Consider the following 20,949-nt stretch of genomic DNA (forward strand, 5'->3'; position numbering starts at 1 on the left):
TGCAAGAAGATAAAGGAGAATATGGGATGAGAATATGGAATGCTCATGGTGTATGCAACAAGTGAACAAATGGTTAGTAATAAGAAGTAATAAGGATTGGAATAGATGCGAATAGCATAGGAAAGTAATGAAACTTGACAAAAAAGTAACAAAATCTTAGCACACAAAAGTGGTAAAATGTGCCTAAACTTTGTCATAAAATTCACACAAACATAAGGCCTATAATTTTCATGCCATGACAATTTTCAAAGAGTTTTATTTCAGCTATGACATGAAAATTATAAGACAATATTAAACCAAGAATTATGACCCATTTTAAGCACATTTCACACTTTATTTCCACACACAATTGTTTACATGGCTTGTAAAACAAGAAACTATCCACAACACATGAACATTCAGTAGAAACACATTAAATGCAGATATAAGCTCATCACAAATTCACATATTGCAAATCAATAGCATGTGCCAAGAATTAGAACCAAAATCATGCAAAAATCTCACAAAAAAGATAGTAAAAAGTAACACAAAATCACAAGAAAATTCCACATACATTTTTATCAATTTTTGACATGCTAAAATATCATAGGAAACAAGTTTCGAGCATCAAAAATAATTGCAAAAGAGCTCCCAATTTTTGGAGGTTTTTAACAAGATTTTTCAAGAAATAGCAAGGACTTGAATTAACAAAAGAACAAATTATTTCCTCATTTTTTCGACCAACACTTGACATATAAATACATCAAGATTCATCAAAAAATATCAAGAAAATAATTTGCATATTTTTTAAAGATTTTTTTTTGGAAGTTTTTGATGAGACAGGGGTGTAAAAAGTACTGCAGGGGTTCAAAATAGTAAAACTGTAGAGGGGAACAAACAGAAACAAATGCCGGTTGGGCTTAAGGAAAAGGCTGGGTTATCATAGGCCGGGCATGGGTTAACCCAACGGGTCAGTGGGTCAAAAGTGGGTTAATACTCTTTCTTCCTCATTTTCCTAACCGTTCCAGATTTCTTCTTTGTTTCTCAAACCTGTTGAACCGATAAAACTCCCTCTAAACCTCTCCATTTCTCAAATCGATTTCCCAGCAAGAACACGTTCTACACCTCTAAACCTTCCTCACTTTTTCTAACACCAAACGCACCGCGTAATCACCGAAACAACACAACAATTTCCGCAAAAAAGGAACAAGTAGCGATTAGCACAACAACCTTGAAGCATACGTATATGTACAGCAGTTGAAGGGGAACAAGCACGCATAGATCCATACAACAACAACGGTGTAGAGGATAAAAGCCAAACGTTGATTTGAATTCTAACACTGATTTCACGCAAACAAATGAAAGAGAAGCGAATACCTGAATTGAATCGGAGAATTGAAGGATTGTGACGGGAAGCTTCACTTTGATCGTTTTTGCGCTTCCTCAAACGTCCTTGTACCTTCTCTGCTTGAGCTTGCTGCGTTCCTTGCTTCTTGATCCGAGAACGGTGAGCTGAAGACGGTTCGAACCGTCGTACAACTTCACGGCTGGGGTATCTGCGGCAATTCCGTTGAGGCGCTACTTGATGTGTCTCAAAGAGTGATTCAGTTGCTGTAATTGTATGGGAGATGAAATTGAAAAAAACAGAATTGATTTGAATTGTGGTGGATTTTGGGAAGTTATGGAGTTTTTTGTGGTGGTTTTGGTGAATTGATGGAGGTGGTTATGGTGGTGGAAGTGATGAATGATGGAGGTTGTTAGGGTGGTTGAAGGTGGAGGAGGAAGTTTGTTAGGGTGGAGGATGGAGGTTGTTAGAGGTTGTTATGGAGGAGAAGAAAAAAGTCACGTGGTGAAAAAGAAAGAGAGAAAAGAGAAGAATTTTTATGATTTTTTTTGTGAATTTTGGAAAATGATTGGTGAATGTGGACTTTGACCATGGTTTGACTTATATAGGCTAAGTCTTTGACCTTGGACCAATAGGATAGAGACATGTGGCACTTGGATCTAACAAACTTTTAAAGACCAATAACATTTGGACACATGGCACTTGGACTCTAACAACTTAAAAGGGATTAAAACGTAAATAACAAAAGTGCGCGGACTAAAATGAAGATTAAAACTAAAATTGAATTGAAAAAGTAAATTGAAAATTAACGTAAAGCGAGACGATTAAAAACAACAAAGCAGATTAAAACGAATCAGAAATATTATGTGAAATGACCAAAACGCCCCTAGGGACTAAAACGACTAAAAACGACTCAAATGCAATTTTAAAATGATTTTTTAACAAGGGATTAAAGCAAGAGTTTATTCAAACAAATTAAAAGACTCAGAGACAAATTTTTAGAATTTAAACAGGGTTTTAACACATGAAAAGACTAAAATGCCCCTAGGGGCAAAACTGACCCAAAATGACTTCAAATGCAATTTTAAAATGGATTTTGACATAGAATTGAAATGAAAACTTATTCACACTATTTGACAAGACTCAAACAAATTTTTAAAGATTGAAAGAAATTTTAACATGAGAAATGACTAAAATGCCCCTAGGGGCTAAACTGACTAAAAAATGATCCAACTGATATTTTTTTTGAAATGAATTTTGACACGAGATTGAAACAAGGACTTATACAAACCAATTTAACAGACTCAAACAATTTTCAAGGATAAAAATGAGTTAAATGCAGGAAATGACTAAAATACCCTTTTTCATGAATTTTTGCAAATAACATTGAAATAAAATGCAGAGAAAAATGTAATTGACCAGAGACATATCAAATGACTTATAATGCCAGAAAAGAAGAATTAAACAAGTATTTTTAGGTCCAAAATTAGGGTATAACACAATGTATATCCAATCAAACATTCGCCATTCCCGAAGATTTCCAACCACCAACATGCAAATGTGAGGTTACAACGTTCTTGAAATTGCTGAGCAAGCATAATCCATGGACTACCCTGGTCAGCTTGTTCAGTTTATTCCATTGCATATACCGGTTATGCTTGATGTACATCAAATTCAAGAAGTTGTTCAACCAGAAGAAAAGTCGTACGGAGATTAAAATATCCGGTAGGATTTCCATCAAACTCAGGGACGGCCCCCAAGTTATAGAGAATGGGGGCCTTGGCCCTCACTATCTTTAGTGGAAAAAATTGAATAGTATTGTATTATTTTTAACTAAAATAATGATATATACATAATAATAATAATAATAATAATAATAATAATAATAATAATAATATAGATATTTTGATTAATATTATATATGGTCATGTAAACAAGTGTTTTAAAGGTGTTATTTAAGGATTTCATAAAAATAAATTTTGTTTTGAAAATACTTAGTAATAATTGCACGATTTTTTCTGCAAAAGTTACCACTTTTGATTGCTTAAAAAATATCTTAAAGACGTCTGTTAGTATTTTGTTATTTTATATATACATAACAATCTTTCTATAACGTTGGTGGAGAAAAGAAAATATGTTGTGTACTCATTGATATATTTGTTTTTAGAGTTTTCTCTATATATATGTGACAACTATAATTGTTGAAAGAGTTTTCTCCAAAATGAATATTATTAAGAATTGAAGGTAATTGCAAGAAAACTATTATGAAGTATATTTTTTTTTTAAAAGAATTATGATGTATATTTATAATTTCAAAATTAAAGTAGTGTGCATGTGCGTGCGCGCACGAGTGTGCGTGTATGTGAATGGATGGGTGGGTGCGTGCATGCGTTGCCCTCACTACTTAAGACTTCTGGGTCCGTCCCTGATCAAACTTGAAGGAGGAAATGAAGAAGAAAGAGATGGTGGAGAAGAAGGAAATGAAGAAGAAGGTTATATGGAATATTATAATTTTCAGGAGGATTAAGGTATTGCTGATAATGACAGGTATTGCTGATAATGACAGTTTTATTTAGCTATACACTTACTATACACGGGTTGATTTGTGATGTTATCTTTGCAATTTTAATTTAAGTTGTTACAGTAGCATTCACATCTTGCTCGACTTATAAGGAAGTTCCCCATTTGTGGATTCATTTGGTAATAATTGCGTAGAATGATATTGTTATAATGAATTAGTGTAAGGTAATTTCTTCTATAATGAATTTATGCAAAACAATTTAGTTCAATGCACTGACTTTTCTATACTGAATTTGTTAAATTTCTTTTAGTTTGGTTGCAAGGTAGTTACAATAATAAGCTATAGACTGTTTTTCATCATTGAATTGAACCTTATATTTGGTTTTGATCTTCTTAACTTTTATGCAAAAATATTTTCTTAGAACAATTTAATTTCATGTTGTGCTGTGTTGTACACGTGTCATCCAGGGAGCCACGTGTACAAAGATCAGCTTTCACTTTTCAATTTTTTTATGTTTTTTCAATTTTACCTCTCTTTTTCCCATTCCTTCAATCCTTGCATTTCACTCAGACATATCAAACACGTCCCTCTCTCAAACTCATTCCTTCATCTTCCTTCATCTTCTTCAAACTCATTAAAAACATTCAAATCTAAAAAAATCCACCTACAAAAAAATTTGAATCTAAAAGAATCCAGAGAAACAGAATATTGAAAATCTCCACAAACAACAGTTCAAATCAAACGAAAGTGACCAAATTCAATCCAGAAATTGGAGTTTATTCATACATCAAACCCAACAATTGAAAGAAGATGCATTTTTCAATTCAAATGAAACAGAAGAAGAATCGTATTGTTTCAAAAGATCAATCAAAAGTTTCCAACTTCAAATCAAACCCAACAACTGAAAGATGTATTTTTCGTTTGAATTCATCTTCAAAATCAATTTTTGAGAGTTGTTATTGAATTAAAAATTGATTTTGAGCTGTGATTGGATTTTAGAGTTTTTATTGAACTTGCTTTGAGTGGGTTCGATTGAGAGAGAATGGAAATGAGATAACTTAGAAGGAAATAATGTGTTTCAGAGAGATGAACATAGGGAAATGGTTAATCTGAGAGAGATGATTATGAAGATGATTTATACATGAAAAAATTGTGTTCATTTGTTGTTGTAGATTCTTTTTTAGGTTTAAAAGCTTTTGAAGTTAAATTTTTTTGCTATATCTTTTTTTGTTTAAAAATCCAACTACCATAACTTTGAAGGAAGCAACTTTACCCACTCTTTGCATTTCTAAATATAAAACACATGAGTTTGAAAGTATACTACGAAGGGAAAATAACTATGTATTTTCTAATATGTACTTCCGAAGTGATTTTACGGGGTGCGAAATCTTCCTTCCATGAAGGAACCATCCACATTCAGTCCTATGAAACAACTTTTTGCAAAATTAACCTTCACCTGATACATGATTTCAAAAACAACTTTTTTTGCGAAATTAAGCTTCACTCGAGAGATGACTTCAATTTTGAGCAGAAACCGTTGTCTCATAATAGCACCATTGGTAGAACCTATGAGTTGGTTGAGACTACATTGCAATAGCTGAAATTTTCTCTAAGGTATTGTTTCTATGCAGCATTGGTAGAACCGTTATCTTAGATGCCCCCTACTAAGATGTGGATCAAAGTTAATACATACGGCTCTATTTCTCCTCCGGTTGGACATGTTGTGTGTGCATGTGGGGGTGTTCTTCGAGATCATTTTTGAGCTTTTATCTCTATGTTTAGTGCCATCTTTTTTATGTATTCTATTATGTAGTCTGTGAGGAATTTTTCATAGGGTGAAGGTGGCTTGTTAGAGAAATTATCGTAACATTATCGAAGCCAAAGGCACCCAAGTGCTCCCCTTATTGCTTTGTCTATCCCAAGTTCGAATCATGTTTAGATTTGATTGAGTGATTCACTCGCATCAAATCACATTTTTAGAGAAGTCAATCAAGTGGCTAATGGCTAATTCAACCATTATTTATTTTCTTAAGCGTTTCTACTCTCTAGTTTCCTTGGGTGTGTTTGCTTCAAATTATATTTATAGGTTCCTGGGAATAAAATAGTTAAAAATACATATGATTATATTTGTTATAAGTTTACTAAATTTTATTCCTAGATATAAAATGTTTCTGGGAATAAAAAAGTTTTCCCAAAGAAAAAGGTAGGAATAAAGTTCCCATGAAGATGAAGATGAGAATAAAATTATGTATAATTACCTATTATAATCCCTATTTTTAATATTATAATGTTAATCAAACATTTTTTTTCTAAATACTTTAGAATAAAATTTACATCTATATATTCCAAGGAATGTTATTCCAAGAAATAAATTTAGTTAACTTGAAACAAACACAGGCTTTTGCCTAGTTTACTACTAATATAAAAAATATCCATTCAAATAAATGGACTTCCTTATATATATATATATATATATATATATATATATATATATATATATATATATATATATATATATATATATATACACACACACACACACACACATTTATATTTATGGAATTAAGCTAGCCTAAAGTGAACAATTCACTCTAAAGGGTAAAGTGAGCAATATTAACCGTTGATAAATAAATCAATTGTTAACATTATATAAACACTCATAACAAACAAAAAGTGGTTACATTATCAACTCTTAATTTTTTTCACCTATATTCACTTGAAAAGAGCCAAATCAATTTTGATCTAACCTTATTTTTTTCCTTCAATTTTACTCTTTATTTAACAAAAGTATACATTACTTTTTTTAGGGGAAAAGCATACATTAGGATAAAAAGAATATTCATCACGTAACAATAAATATATGGTAAAAAAATAACAATAAATGTTAGACCATATCAAAATATTACTGATAAAAAATAAGTGTGCTCCCCTAAAAAAATCATTGTGTTCACCTAATAAAAATCAAGTCCATCACAATTTCAATTTTCCTGCATAGTAGGTGAGCGTGAACTGCATATTAATAGACTTCAATAATTACTCAAATTATATCTTCTGCGCTTATTTCAAAAAAATAGATAAAAAAATTCCCTTTTATCAAAAAAATAATAGATAAATAAAAAAAACTTACCCAAAAAAAGTGACCTATGCAGCATGGAACAAGTATAACATTCATTTTGAAATTTAATTGATACAACAACCATTAGATATCATGGCAACACATCAAAATATAAAGCCTTTAAGAGGAATTAATTCTTTATCGAAATCTTCATTGAAATTTGAATTCGAATCCAAAATAAAGGCCAATCATCAACAAAATTTGAACTTGTAAAAAAAAAAAAAAATTATCTAGAAGTTTATCTATGTTACACAAACTATATATATTTACATAATACTCGAAATATAGCATAGCATAATTTTTGAGGTGGAAATCACCAATCCATGGCATCCAAAACAGCCTCTTCATTCCTCTACCTCTCTCTTCTATTATCCATTTCAATGCCAAACTCAGCCATTGCCTTCAATAAAACCCCTGCCATCTTTGCCTTCGGCGACTCCACCATTGATGCCGGCAACAACAACCACATAGACACCGCAATGCGTTGTGACCACTTGCCCTACGGTCGTGATTTTCCAAACCAAATCCCAACCGGTAGATTCACAAACGGAAAGTTACCGACTGATTACCTTAGCCAAAAGCTAGGAATTAAGGATTTATTGCCCGCTTTTCTTGACCCTCAAGTTACCGATAATGATTTGTTAACCGGGGTTAGTTTTGGCTCGGGGGGTTCAGGTTTGGATAGCCAAACAGTGGCCTTAGCTAAGGTCTTGGATTTGGGTACACAATTTCAGTTGTTTGAACAAGCTTTGTTGAGGATAAGAAAAATTGTTGGTGATGAAAAGGCTAAAGATATAATCCAAAATGCGTTCTTTGCGATTAGCATTGGGACTAATGATATGTTGTACAGTGTTTATATGACACAAAATACTCCACATGGTTCTGTTTCATCTTATCAAGATTTTTTGCTCCAAAATCTTCAGAATTTTGTTCAGGTTGGTATTTTATTTTAGATTTTAGATATATAAAATACGGCAAAGTTTATGCACCATTACTAATTTTTTAGACATTTACTCTCCCTCTCCCTCTCCCTCTCCCTCTCCCTCTCCCTCTCCATCCCTACCTACCTACCTAACTTTGTTATAGAATATGATCAATCGTTTGGGTTTAAAGAATCCAAAATCAAGTTAGTATTCACATAAACTAGCGAACCCTGAAACATAATCTAGGAGTTTAGTATGTTAAATATTTACATAAACTAGGTGTTTTGTATGTGATCATATTTAACCCTAAAATTTGTTAGGAAAATTTGTTCAATTGTTACAAAAAGCTTCACTGTACAACAAATAAAACCAAAGTAGTACCCTTTTTTATGCATAGTACAAGTGTTTACAAAGCTTCACAAAATGAAATCACTTTGATCAATTATGTCATAGTCTTCACTCTTTACTACGAGTGGTATGTGGGCATTTGATTTGTATCTCTAGGATTATTCTACTTTCATCTAAACATGGTTCTATGTATTTACAACTTCTAATTACTATACTCGTTTAGAAAAAACTTTGATTGAGTAAATTTTTTCAATAGCAAACTAAGAATGAATTCATTAATTTGCAGAGAATGTATGGAGCAGGAGCTCGAAGGTTTATGTTGGCAGGTCTCCTTCCAATTGGTTGTCTTCCAATACTAATGACGATAGAGAGCATCTCACCTAGCCAAAACTGGCTCCAACGTGTTTGCAACGACCAACACAACATTGATTCTCAAATTTACAACACCAAACTTCAATCCCTTATTCATAATTTATTGCAAACCACACTCCATGATGCTAAGATTGCATATTTTGATATCTATACACCCATTCTTGATATGGTCCAATACCCAACCAAATACGGTAATTATTATTAACTCACAATTTTTCATTTTTCATATTCATTATTAGAAAAATTGAATTATGAACAAAAAATTAGACACGTTTGTCAAAAGAAAAACAATAACAAATATTGGACACTGAAAAAACAAATTGGTTGTCTCCGTAAGCTTAGCTTAGTTGATAGAAACATAATAATATACGCAGAGGGGTCAGGGTTTGAATCTCGGACACCCTTGACCCCGGTTTTTCTATAAAGTGATCTACCTTAGAATTTGCCAGTGTTAACTAATTTCGCTAAATAAATTTGGCCAGGCCTTGAGAATTCACGTGAAGGATGCTGTGGAACAGGGACATTGGAGTTGGGTCCTGTTTGCAATGAACTTGACATGATTTGCCCTGATCCATCCAAGTATCTGTTTTGGGATGCTGTGCACCCTACACAAGAAGGGTACTCAGTTATGATTAACACCGGTCTACAGACTACTATCCTTTCATACCTTACTAGTTAGAATTACCTCCTATTCCATGGGAAACACCAAAAATGATTTTGTGATGGTTTTTGGATTTTTAATGAATTTATATTACGAGTTTATGCATTGATAAGCATGTTTTTAAAGTTGCGGTGTTTACCTTGACCCAGAAAAATAAGTTGTGATGTTTACTTTAATAACATGCTTACAATGAAACATAGTTAAGTTCTACGTCCATGTGGTGGTGGTAAGGTAAAGTCACTGGAGCTCTTTGCTCCATTGATTTTACAATGAAACATTGTTAAGTTTTACTCCCTCCGTTTCAAAATGAGTGTCGCTTTAGCCAAAAAAAATTGTTTCAAAATGAGTGTCGCTTTCAATTTCCAATGCAATAATAACTTTTTCTTTTCAATTGTACCCTCCAATTAATACTCTGCACACTACTTCCAAAGTATTACTTTTAAAACTAACCAATAGTTAATAAGGATAATTTGGTAAAATAACCATTCTCTTTCTCTTAATCATTGCATTTCTTAATATGTGTGCAAACACCTAAAACGACACTCATTTTGAAACGGAGGGAGTACGTCCATCAGGTTGAGTTTTACAATGAAACATTGCTAAGTTTTACGTCCATGTGGTTGATGTTCACGGAAATTTTATATACGCTTCTCATAATTTTTTCAAAAGGAATATGGCTTCTTTTTCTGTAATCATCCTTGTACATTGCAAGGGTGAACTAATCATTTTAAAAAGATTGAAAACTATACAAGCTTCATCAAATAAAAAAAAAAAACAAGGATGAAAAGATAATTTCACAACTCAAATAAAAACCAGCTTTGTGATATTGACAATGTACTTAAATAATTCAAATAATGAAGCCTAATTTGATTTTCTTTTCATTGTATATTATTTTCAATTCATCCAAACACTACTTGAAACTAAAACAGTTTTCTAGAAAGAAAAACACTACACAATATCAGCAATCTCCACAAGGATGTCATCTCAAACAATATAAGAGTGTAGTTCTCGGCGCAAAAAAACTTTTTTATTCTCTGGCAATCAGGGCCTCCTAAGGTTGCAGAATGCAGTACATCAATGTATCATTTTCAAAATGAATCCTTTCTACTTTTTTTCTCTTATGTGTTATCAGTCTCATCCTTAAACTTTTTCCCACACATCTCTCTTAATATTGTTAGAGTTTAAACTAAATCGAGATTAAAATAAAGTACGGTCCATGCAATGACAAAACAAACAAAATTTAACGCTTTAAGAGCGCTACAAAATCAGGAAAGAAAAAAAGAATGAGAACTCAGCTGCCAAAAGGAGCTGAGAAGCTGAACTTAAATCCAGTCTTCCCACTATCATGCTCATCCTTCCTAAGAATGTGAAAATAGTTAGCCTGAAAAAACAAGTAATGCTGGTGAGAGGACAGGGGAGGGGCACAGCTAACAAGATATGACTATTTTTAAGAACAATGTCAAAATATCAATTCAATAGATTGTTTCCCCGACATACTCAAAATATCAATTCAATAGATTGTTTCCCCGAGATTCGTTGGTAGATTAAAAGACAAATTTATACAAAATGTAGCTTTGGAAGAACTTCAGTCCAGGGATCAGAATATTATGATTACTATATTATCAGGCACTCAGTTCAGATTCAGAGCTAAAGCAATGGAAATGAAGAAAATGTTTTCTACATTTCCATTGCTTTAGCTCTGAATCTGAACTGAGTGCCTGATAATATAATTACATGAGGAATGCAATTTCTAGGGTAAAAGACTCTGTTTTTTTCTCCCTCTCCTTCATACTTTCCAATGTCCAAATATAAAAAAATAAGATTACCCTAAAGTCCTCTCTATATTTAGACTACACCTTTGACATTTTCACTTCAATTTTTCCACCATCCCCCAACTTTTGGTTAGTTTTACTTTAACCTACTTCTTAAATGAAAGATAAAGAAATTAAAACTGAAGCTAACCTCTAGGCGGAAGAGTCTAGTAGGAATAACAATTCCACATCCAGCAGACAACCGAAAAGAGTCTAGGAACTTTCGAGGAGAAAATTTTTTGTAATCATTCTGAGTTAATTTAGCAGCATTCCCAGAACCAGCAAAAATGTGTCCATGTATTCCTTGTTCTCTCAACCACCTAATGGGAAGATCAAAAGATAGGTCTGCAAAAGCAGTCACAGCAAGATCACCTCCAATGAAGTCAAGGGTGTCATCATTTTCTTCATCTCTTTTTTGCCTTCGCGGTTCAGTAGGACCTACTCCCCTAGTTTTGAATCCCCATAAAGTTCTTGGTCCTCCTAGGGTGCAAACTGGAGAGAAATCACCACCCAAATAAAACCTTTCGGGGAGGGGAGATGGCTTAGTCCTAAACCCTTGGCCCCATGGAAAAACAGCCCCAGCAGATATGCCAAGGTTCAGTGCTGTATTATAAAATCCAAAAGGGACACCAAAGCGAACATCAAACTCCTGCATTAGAAGAAATAACGGACTTACTAAAGAAAAACATTTTTTAATAAAAGAGCAAAGAGAAAAAAAATATCAAGTTGTGTTGGAAATTCCGCCTTGATTGGGGTCCGCCCCTAGTCGCCTAAATTGCAACCTTTGGTTAGCCTTAATTGCAGCCTCCAACACCTTCATTGTGTTGGCTTTGACGGGGTGGATTTAGTCCCACATCGGATAGATAGCACTCTTGAGATGAGTTTATAAAGAGGAGGCACTCCTCACCTTACAAGCCGGTTTTGTAAGGATGAGTTAGGCCCCAAATTTCAAATCAGAGCCTATCCTAGATATATCGTTGGGCTTCCCGCATCGTCCACGTTTTTCAGGCCCATTGGGCCGGGCTGAAGCGTGAGGGGGGTGTATTGGAAATTCCGCCATTGCGGTCCGCCCCTAGTTGCCTAAATTGCAACCTTTGGTTAGCCTTAATTGCAGCCTCCAACACCTTCATTGTGTTGGCTTTGGTTAGCCTTAATTGCGGTCCGCCATTGCAGTCCGCCCCTAGTTGCCTAAATTGCAACCTTTGGTTAGCCTTAATTGCAGCCTCCAACACTTTCATTGTGTTGGCTTTGGTTAGCCTTATCGTTGGGCTTCCCGCATCGTCCACGTTTTTCAGGCCCATTGGGCCGGGCTGAAGCGTGAGGGGGGTGTATTGGAAATTCCGCCTTAATTGCGGTCCGCCATTGCGGTCCGCCCCTAGTTTCCTAAATTGCAACCTTTGGTTAGCCTTAATTGCAGCCTCCAACACCTTCATTGTGTTGGCTTTGAGGGGGTGGATTTAGTCCCACGTCGGAAGGCACTCCTCACCTTACAAGCCGGTTTTGTAAGGATGGGTTAAGCCCCAAATTTCAACAAGTTGCAAAAAGGTTATTACAGCAAAATTGGCAGACATAATTGCAAATATGTTACTGTGATAATGGTCCATAATTGCAAATATGTTACTGTGATAATGGTCCATGCCTGAAAGGCTTCTCCATGCCCAACAATTAGTGTAATAAAAAACCCACAGAATCTCACCAGGAAAACAATAATAAGACCGACTGTGAGTCTTATGACTGATTCCTTTATGGCAACTACATTGTTGTTGGGTTACCTTGGTTGCGTACAGCTATAACTCGTAAAAATAAGGATCCGATGACAAGCCAATCCCATATGACTTTTTCTTTTTGGCTTTCCTCAAGGAGAGCTTTAGTGCAATAATAGGAGTGGATATTGTGTGACTAGGAGCTTACTGGTTCAAGTTGTGGAATCAATCTCTCTTGCACATGCAAGATAAGGCTTCCTGCAATAGATTCACATATGGTCCAACCCTTCCCTATACCCTGGCAATCGTAGGATCTTTATAACACCAAGATACCCATTTTTTTGCTATTCCACATGTATTTGCTAAAACCACAAAAGCAGTCTAAGAACAAAATCTTTAACACGGAAGGAAAAGACAAGCAAAAGCTCGTATTTGCTAAAACAACAAAAGCAGTCTAAGAACAAAATCTTTAATACTGGGAAGGAAAACACAAGGTAAAAGCTCAATTTAGTGCAAATGTCTCATCAAAAAACATATAAAAAGAAGGCTTAATTCGATATTTGGTCCCCTAACTAATTTGTTGTTTTCATTTTGGTCCCATAAGTTTTAAAATCAACGATTTGGTCCCTCAATTTTTGCTTCAGTTTTCAAAAAAGTCCTTTCCGTCCAATAAGTAACTGCCGTTAATCATTTCCGTCAAATTCCATTTTTCTCATTTTCAAAATAAATAAAATAATAATAATAATAATAACCCAGAAAAGTTCTTCTTCTCTCTCACACCACCACCAAAAAAGTTCTTCTCTCCTCAAACACCACCACCCACTGCCAGCCACCACCACCAGATTCCACCACCGCCACCCTCAACGGCACCATCACACCGGATCATAACCCAGAACCACCGCCACCATCATCCTCGTCATCACCGCCACAACCACCGCCCCCTCCCACCGCTGCACCCTCCTCCAATCCCACCACATCCTCCACCTAACTTCACCCGCACCCAGACGGCCACTTCGTCGCCATCGAAGTTGGACCTTCACGTTTTCAACCTCCTATAAGCTCCCTTTCCTAATTTCTTCATACAAAATTCCCTTCATTCATATCAATCAAATTCACCATTCTCACCATGCCCACTGTTCCAAATTTTAAATCTAGTATCTTTTATGACTTTCTTCGCTTATCTTCTAAAAAAAAATGGACCGACATTTAAAACAATGGACCTTTTATGCCCATTGTTTTAACTTTCAATTTTTGCTTCAGTTTTCAAAAAGGTCCCGGACACAAACAATGGACTGACATTTTTGCTTATCTTCCAAATTTTTTTGTCTTCTAAAAATTGAGGGACCAAATTGTTGATTTTAAAACTTATAGGACTAAAATGAAAACAACAAATTAGTTAGGGGGCCAAATATCGAATTAAGCCTAAAAAGAAATATAAAACACGGTTGATGCTAATTATAATGATAGAGTAAAAAATGATATAAAACAATCATTTTTGGGGGAAGTTTGATTCCTTTTTTTTTAATTTTTGTTGTCTCTAAATTATATCGACTTTAATCAAAGGTCTCAATAACAAGAGCATAGAAATACAATCACTATTTAACTTTGAAAAAGAGATAAATACATCATATGAAAGTTATTGGGTAGCATCATCCAAGAATGCATCATCTTGACATATCATATTAGTTAGAGGAGCACAAAAGAACTGTTGTTAAATTCACATCCATATCCAAAACTATACTTAAAAATCTGGATTTCTGTAAAAATGGTTTAGCTGGTTGATTTAAATAGAGTTGGATTATCTGATTATTCAAAACCAGTTATAAAACAGATGTCCAAATTGAGTTCGTGGCCAAAGTGGCTACACAGGTTAAACCATATTATATCCAAACCATGAACCTATTATAGGATACTTCCACATATGGAATGAGTTGTAAGTGGTATATCCCTCAGAACGTATTACCTTCTAGAAAAAACCCACCTGAACGAAAAATTGTGACTGTTAAGACATTCATAAAGGTAATACTTCTATTACTCGTCAAGGGCGATGATCAGAACCAAGAGTAAAATGAACCAGAGAATGATCAATAAGCCTATAAGTCAACCAAACAATCCATTTGAAATATATATTCTACACAAAAGCATGCAGGACAGAAACCACTGCCATCATCACCGTAATTTTAGTCCTGCATGTTTTCTCCTAAATTACACATTAAATGGGTGGTTTAGTTGGGTTGTAGGTTAACGGATGATTTTTTGGTCCATGTAAATCTTGATTTCCATTAGATTACCTTGGTGGAATTTTTTAAGTTAAATAGTTAATATTGCATGCACCTCTATGAATCATGCACATAATTAACAACTGTAGATTAGAACAAACAATCACCAAGAACTTATTTTCCAAACATTCATTCATTGGATGGGACTTCAGATCAAATCCCTGCAAAATTGGCTGTAACAGGCATGTGTTCCTCAAACCTCGTACTTGTGAAGGCCTTCCCTAGGCAATTGTACCAAAATGTGATCCTAGCATCTCACTCTCAAAGAAACTCATCAAAGAAACACAAGGCCACAAGTATCTAAACATCCAATGAAGTTTTAGTGCCAATACTTTTATGATTATTCCCCGAGGCAGAGTAACTAGTATCCCTCTATCTCCATAAGACCATAACAAACAAAAATATAATTTAAGGATTTCAACATGATAGCAATGGACAAACAGAACAACAGATTCTCTTCTATGGAAAGAGGTTCTGAAATTCTCTTCCCTGATAAAGGAAATGAACACCTACCATACCCCAAAAATTTATAGTTTAAAAAATTGTCGGCTTATTAACTCATAGACTCATTTTCAAACGTCTGAGCTGCACAAATTTAGAAGTTCTAGCTTTGGCCAATATTTTTTCAATAAGTTTGGCAACACTGTCACTCGTTAGAAGGTTATTATATTCTATGCATAACACAGTAAATTGCAGTGAAACAGATAAATTGAAGTCAGTAGAAGAATTAATCTAACCTGGCGCAGAAACCGCAAGCTCTGGTGATTCGGTGCAAGACCACCAAAGTGAGTTGTGGAAACAAAAGCATATCCTTTTGTAGGCCTAATACGTGAATCTCTCCTATCATATTTAAATGTATATTTCAAAGATGACAGTAACCCATGCCCAAGCTGCCTCCTTATAGACCTTGATGCCATTTGTGATGGATCTGTTAAGGTACGCCATCCAAGAGTGTACACCAAGTCCTGGTGCTTTGACGATATCAAGTCAAGAGACATGCCTAACAGTTGCTCTTTGTAAGAAGAAAATTCCTGCAAATCTTGAGAAAGCATGAACAACCGTGCCACAAGTGGAGTTAACAATCCTTTCAGACGAGGAGCATATACCCCAAAGCTCGCCTCTGTCGCTTGCTTGCCGCCATAAGCCAAAGAAGCATCCCATAGATCACCATAACCAAAAAGGTTCTTGTACTTAACAGTTCCTTCTGTAGTCCATGCCTTAACCTACAAAAAGCAACATATAATTTCCACACAAAAAAAAAAAAAAAAAAAAAAAAAAAAAAACATGCATTAGGTTCTTTTGCTTTTCTTCATTCATACCCCATAGCTAATAGAAAAAATGAAAAACTATTGTACACACACACACACACACATTAATCTTTCATCCCTAAATCTCTCATCCCTCAATCTCCCACTTGATTCATCGCTTTCCTATATATACACAAGGAGTTAATTGGTAACAAGGACAGTGTAACACATTTTTACACATGCATCCAATCAAATTACTTCATGATGCCACTTTTTTAGGCTAGTTCCTAAAATATCTACTTTGCATGATTTAATTGGATGCATATGTTGTACACAGCCAGGGCATAAAAATCTTTATACTGACACTTGTGATCGTAGGTGTGTCTGGTGTCCAACATGTGTCAGTGTCTGATACCAACATGTGAGTCTATTGAATTTTTTCGTTTTCTCATATTATTATTGGTGTTGACATGTCAATGATGAGTTTGGTATTTGTGCTTCATAGCTAAAAGTGAACAGCATTGCTTGTTTCTTCTATACAATGTAACAATGTTTTAAAAACTGAATCGAACCAACGAGACTTCCAAATCATGGTACAGCTGCATTAAACCGCTCAATATTCAAATATTGAAGCGTAGAGAATGTCGCTTCACGGTTCAACCGGTTGTACCATGGAGTTCGGTTTTTAAAATATTGCAACACAGTGTCTCAAATCATAGTAATATAACCTCTATAGCACCGATACTTCTTATAAAAGGCATATCTAGTGCCTGCACTATCTGACACCGACACGATACCACCCAGACAAATGTGATTACTTTCAATTAAATAATTTTCTCAATAATTACTGGTGTCAACGTGTCAGTGTCATGTTTGTGTAAATGCTCCGGTAGCATTTATCGTATTAAATCAACACATTACAAAAAAGAGATCAAATAAGAAAGTTACCGAGGGTTTCATATAAACACCAAATCCACCAGTAAGCTTACTCTCCGTCTCAACAACATCAACAACAACATTCGCAGTATTCGGCAACTCTTCCGGTCCAGCTTCAAGCTTAACCCTACACGAATCAAAAACCTCAAGCCGTTGAAGCCTCGCAGCAGCAATCTGAGAAGCGTACATGAGTTCCTGCATTGTAGTGGCTTTCTCGATTCCATCAAGTTCAGCTTCGATTATCCAATCTTTGGTTTTGGTGTTTCCGGTAATGAACACGTCGTGGACTCGAATTGGAACTTGTTCGGAGGCTAATCGACGGGAAAATGTTTCTACTTTGAAACGTTGATTGCGTAGTTTGGATTTTAGGGTTTGGGGATTTGGTTCTTCGTCGATTTCGTCGTCGTTTTCGTCTTCGTATTCTTCTTCTTCTTCGTCTTCTTCTTCATCGTCGATGTTGTTGTTGGGTTTAGATGGTTGCTCCTGTGCAGTTTCCATTTGTGAGAGAAGTTTGTTTGTTTGTGTGTGTGATGTTTGAGAGAAGACAACAAAGTTAAGTTTTTGTGTGACCAAAACAAGCTTAAGGTATGTTTGGTATGACAAAAATTTATTTTGAATGAACTAATTCTATAAGTAACCAAACATATGCTTAGTGAAGTAAGTGATAATAATAGTCACAAGAAATGAAGGTTTGAATGGTGAATATTTTTTTTAAAGGGGTAATAGTCACTTTGGTCCCTGAAATTGTAATTAGTAGTCAAAATAGTCCTTCAATATATCAAAACTTCAAAGTAGTCCCTGATTGTGCATTTTGTTAGTCAAAATAGTCCTTAATGTTAAAATACTTCATTAATATTGTCAGATTAGTTGTAATATCCTGCTCGTCAGCTAATGGAAATTTTATCTGTTAAATGTATCAGAGGACTAAGATTCATGGAAAGCAAGTATGACGAAAATGTTAAGTACGAGGGAAGCTAATATTAGGTGATATTAGTAAAGTATGGACTTATGTACCAGAGTCAAGCTAAACACGTTTAAGGCAAGGGCAATTGGGTAATTGCACGTGGTAAGGATATTTATTTGGATTGGCCCCAAAAATATCTCATTTTCAATCTTCTCTCTCTCTCTAAGTTGGGAAGCAACTCTCTCCTCCTTCTCTCTTCTCTTTCACGCCCCCATCCTCTCTTTTACCTCTTCACCAATTCTCTTTCTTCCATCACAAGATGTTATGCCATGATCTCTCATGTTGTTATGAGTTTGAGAAGCTTGGGAAGGATTGATTTCATTACTTTCCCTCCTCAAGAGAAGTTCATGAAAAGCTAGGGTTTTGGCTTGCTTGAAGTTTGGAGCTATCACAAGAACATGTTTAGGTGAGTTCCATAGATAGATTACCTACCTTTGGGTTTGTATAATCTTGTGAAGAAAACTTGAATTATGTTAGTTTATAAAACTAGGGTTTTAGTACCCCTTTGTATCATTTATGATCAAATATTGTTAATTGATGCCATGCACATGATATAAGTTGTTTTTATGATGTTATGGAAGATTAGAATGAATTAGAACACTTGAATTAAGGTTTTTATGCAAAATCACGTTTTCTGCAGAATTCTGGACTGCTATAGTTCGCCTGGCGGAATTTAGCTCGCCATGGCGAGCTGGGATCAGTGCTCTCTGGAATAGCTCGCCTTTTAGCTAGCCATGGCGAAAAATTTCTCCTGGCGGAATTTTTGGCCTGGCAGAATTTTTAGCCATGGCAAAATTGACTGCACAGGATGTGTTGTCAATTCGTTTCGTGGCCAGCAAGGGCTATCCGAGGCTCGATCTTGCAGTATCTTTTTAAACTATGAACCCCTCAATTCTAAGTGCCTAAATTAGATTTCCAAACAAGGTTTTAAACAAGGGAAAAGCATGGCCATTGTTAACAATGATTGATGATAAATGATACGCAAGAGTGTTATGATATGCAATATGTCCGGGTAGTGAAGAATTAAGAAAGGTAATAAATGTAGAGCCTCGACATAGTGTTGAGAACTAGAAAATAGCATGAATGATAAGTATGGCAAGTATAGGATATGAATCCCTAGAATGATAAGACGCGAAGTGTATTCTCTTCGCTTATGATCAAGTATGTATATGTTTAACTTATATGCACGACAAGACCATGACTTAATAAGTGTAGGTGACATGTCTCTTGATATCCACATCAGGGGGATACAAGGGGTTCTCGTAATGAGAACGATTCAAGCCGTAAGGGACCCGCATGTCACTGAGTAACAAGACGTAGGTGCTCGTGTCTCTTGTTATCCACGCCAGGGGGATACGGGAGGTTCTCGAAGGGGAATGGTTCAAGCCGCAAGGGACCCGCACGACACCGAGGGAGTCCGATGTACGTACATCGGTCATGTATGGGATTGTTCTCGGGATTACTCCACCCGGGACTATCCGTAAAATGAATCAAGATAATGTTTGTATGTTCAACGCTAACATAATGAATGAACTTAGATACGTTTATGCATGATATGAATATGATTATGTTATGAATTCAGGTACAAGTATGTTTAAGAGCAAGAGCATTAGATGCTATAAGATAAGTACAAGTTATGTATAGAACAAGTAAAATATGTTATGCCGATGACGATCTTAGGTTTCCCCTAATCGTCCGATTTAGAATCGTGCCATGATTATGATATGTTTAGGCCTCGATACGTAGTGTATTCCTGGCAATGCGGTCCTAGATTCCCCCTTGACCGCCATGACACGTATAGGAAGAGAAGCCTATTACAAGTGAGATAAGACTATGACGGCTCTAATATGCATTACCGTCTAAGTATGCAAGTCCCCACACACGTATAATCAACCGTCAGGTTGTAATGTAGACACGTGGTGACAGTAGGTTTTCCCTTGAAGTTGCCTATAGCCTAGGATTTAGGGGAAACTCACTGAGACATTATGTCTCATCCCAATCCTTATTTGTTTCAGATATCAGGATGGTTTGCAAGCTAGTAGCCGAATGGATGCTACGACAAGTGTTGGTTCGTACCCGATGCCGGATGATGTGGATTTTCAAGGATGTATACATTATGTATTAGGAAAGTTAAGATGTAATCTCTTGTACGAACGCATGTTGTTGTATAAACATTCATTCGAAGTTTTATTGTTGTAAATTTTAATGTATCCAGTACTAAAGCTAACGCACGTGCTAGACTTTCTAGATACGTCTAGTATGGGTGTTACATTAGTCTTCCAATATACTTACTTATTGTCATATTAGTCCTTAAAAGTACATGTTTATTGTTTTAGTCCCTATATGAAAAGAGTTATTGTGAACATTGAGATGTTATTTTAGTGTCGAGGACTATTTTGACTAACAAAATGTACAACCAGGGACTATTTTGAAATTTTGATACAATGAAGGACTAAAATGACTAATCATTACATATTCAGGGACTAAAGTGACTATTACCCTTTTTTTTTAGGTGGAATTGTGAATATTTTTTAAATTAATATGTACTTGAGGTAAATGAAAATGATTGTTGATACTTTGAAAAAGTAAAAACTTGGTTAAGTTTTAAATGTTCAGAAGTATATTCTCAAGTGTTAGTATGATAAATAATAAATAAATTATTTCATTTTCTTTTAACAAAACTCAAGTGAAAACATTGATAGGTCATCATTCATAAAACTTATCATTTATTTCATAAAGTTTTTT

General features: G+C 35.1%; 2 protein-coding genes across 2 annotated transcripts; one reads left to right on the top strand and one right to left on the bottom strand.

Moving 5' to 3' along the window:
- The first annotated feature begins 7,179 nt into the window (after positions 1-7,179).
- On the top strand, positions 7,180-9,369 carry LOC146924196 (SGNH hydrolase-type esterase superfamily protein). Its single transcript, XM_085709213.1, has 3 exons — positions 7,180-7,895; positions 8,518-8,794; positions 9,086-9,369. Exons 1-3 carry the CDS (start codon positions 7,284-7,286, stop codon positions 9,280-9,282), a joined length of 1,086 nt encoding a protein of 361 aa, XP_085565339.1. The 5' UTR covers positions 7,180-7,283; the 3' UTR covers positions 9,283-9,369.
- A 687-nt stretch (positions 9,370-10,056) lies between these two features.
- On the bottom strand, positions 10,057-17,795 carry LOC146924197 (uncharacterized). Its single transcript, XM_085709212.1, has 4 exons — positions 17,253-17,795; positions 15,795-16,280; positions 11,227-11,724; positions 10,057-10,645 (listed from the first exon to the last, which is right to left on the bottom strand). The coding sequence occupies exons 1-4, from the start codon at positions 17,736-17,738 to the stop codon at positions 10,556-10,558; spliced, it is 1,560 nt and encodes a 519-aa protein (XP_085565338.1). The 5' UTR covers positions 17,739-17,795; the 3' UTR covers positions 10,057-10,555.
- Between the last annotated feature and the right edge of the window lie 3,154 nt (positions 17,796-20,949).

This window comes from Medicago sativa, chromosome 5 (genome assembly GCF_051527215.1).
Source record: "Medicago sativa cultivar Bolivia chromosome 5, Bolivia_mono, whole genome shotgun sequence".
Lineage (NCBI taxonomy): Eukaryota > Viridiplantae > Streptophyta > Magnoliopsida > Fabales > Fabaceae > Medicago > Medicago sativa.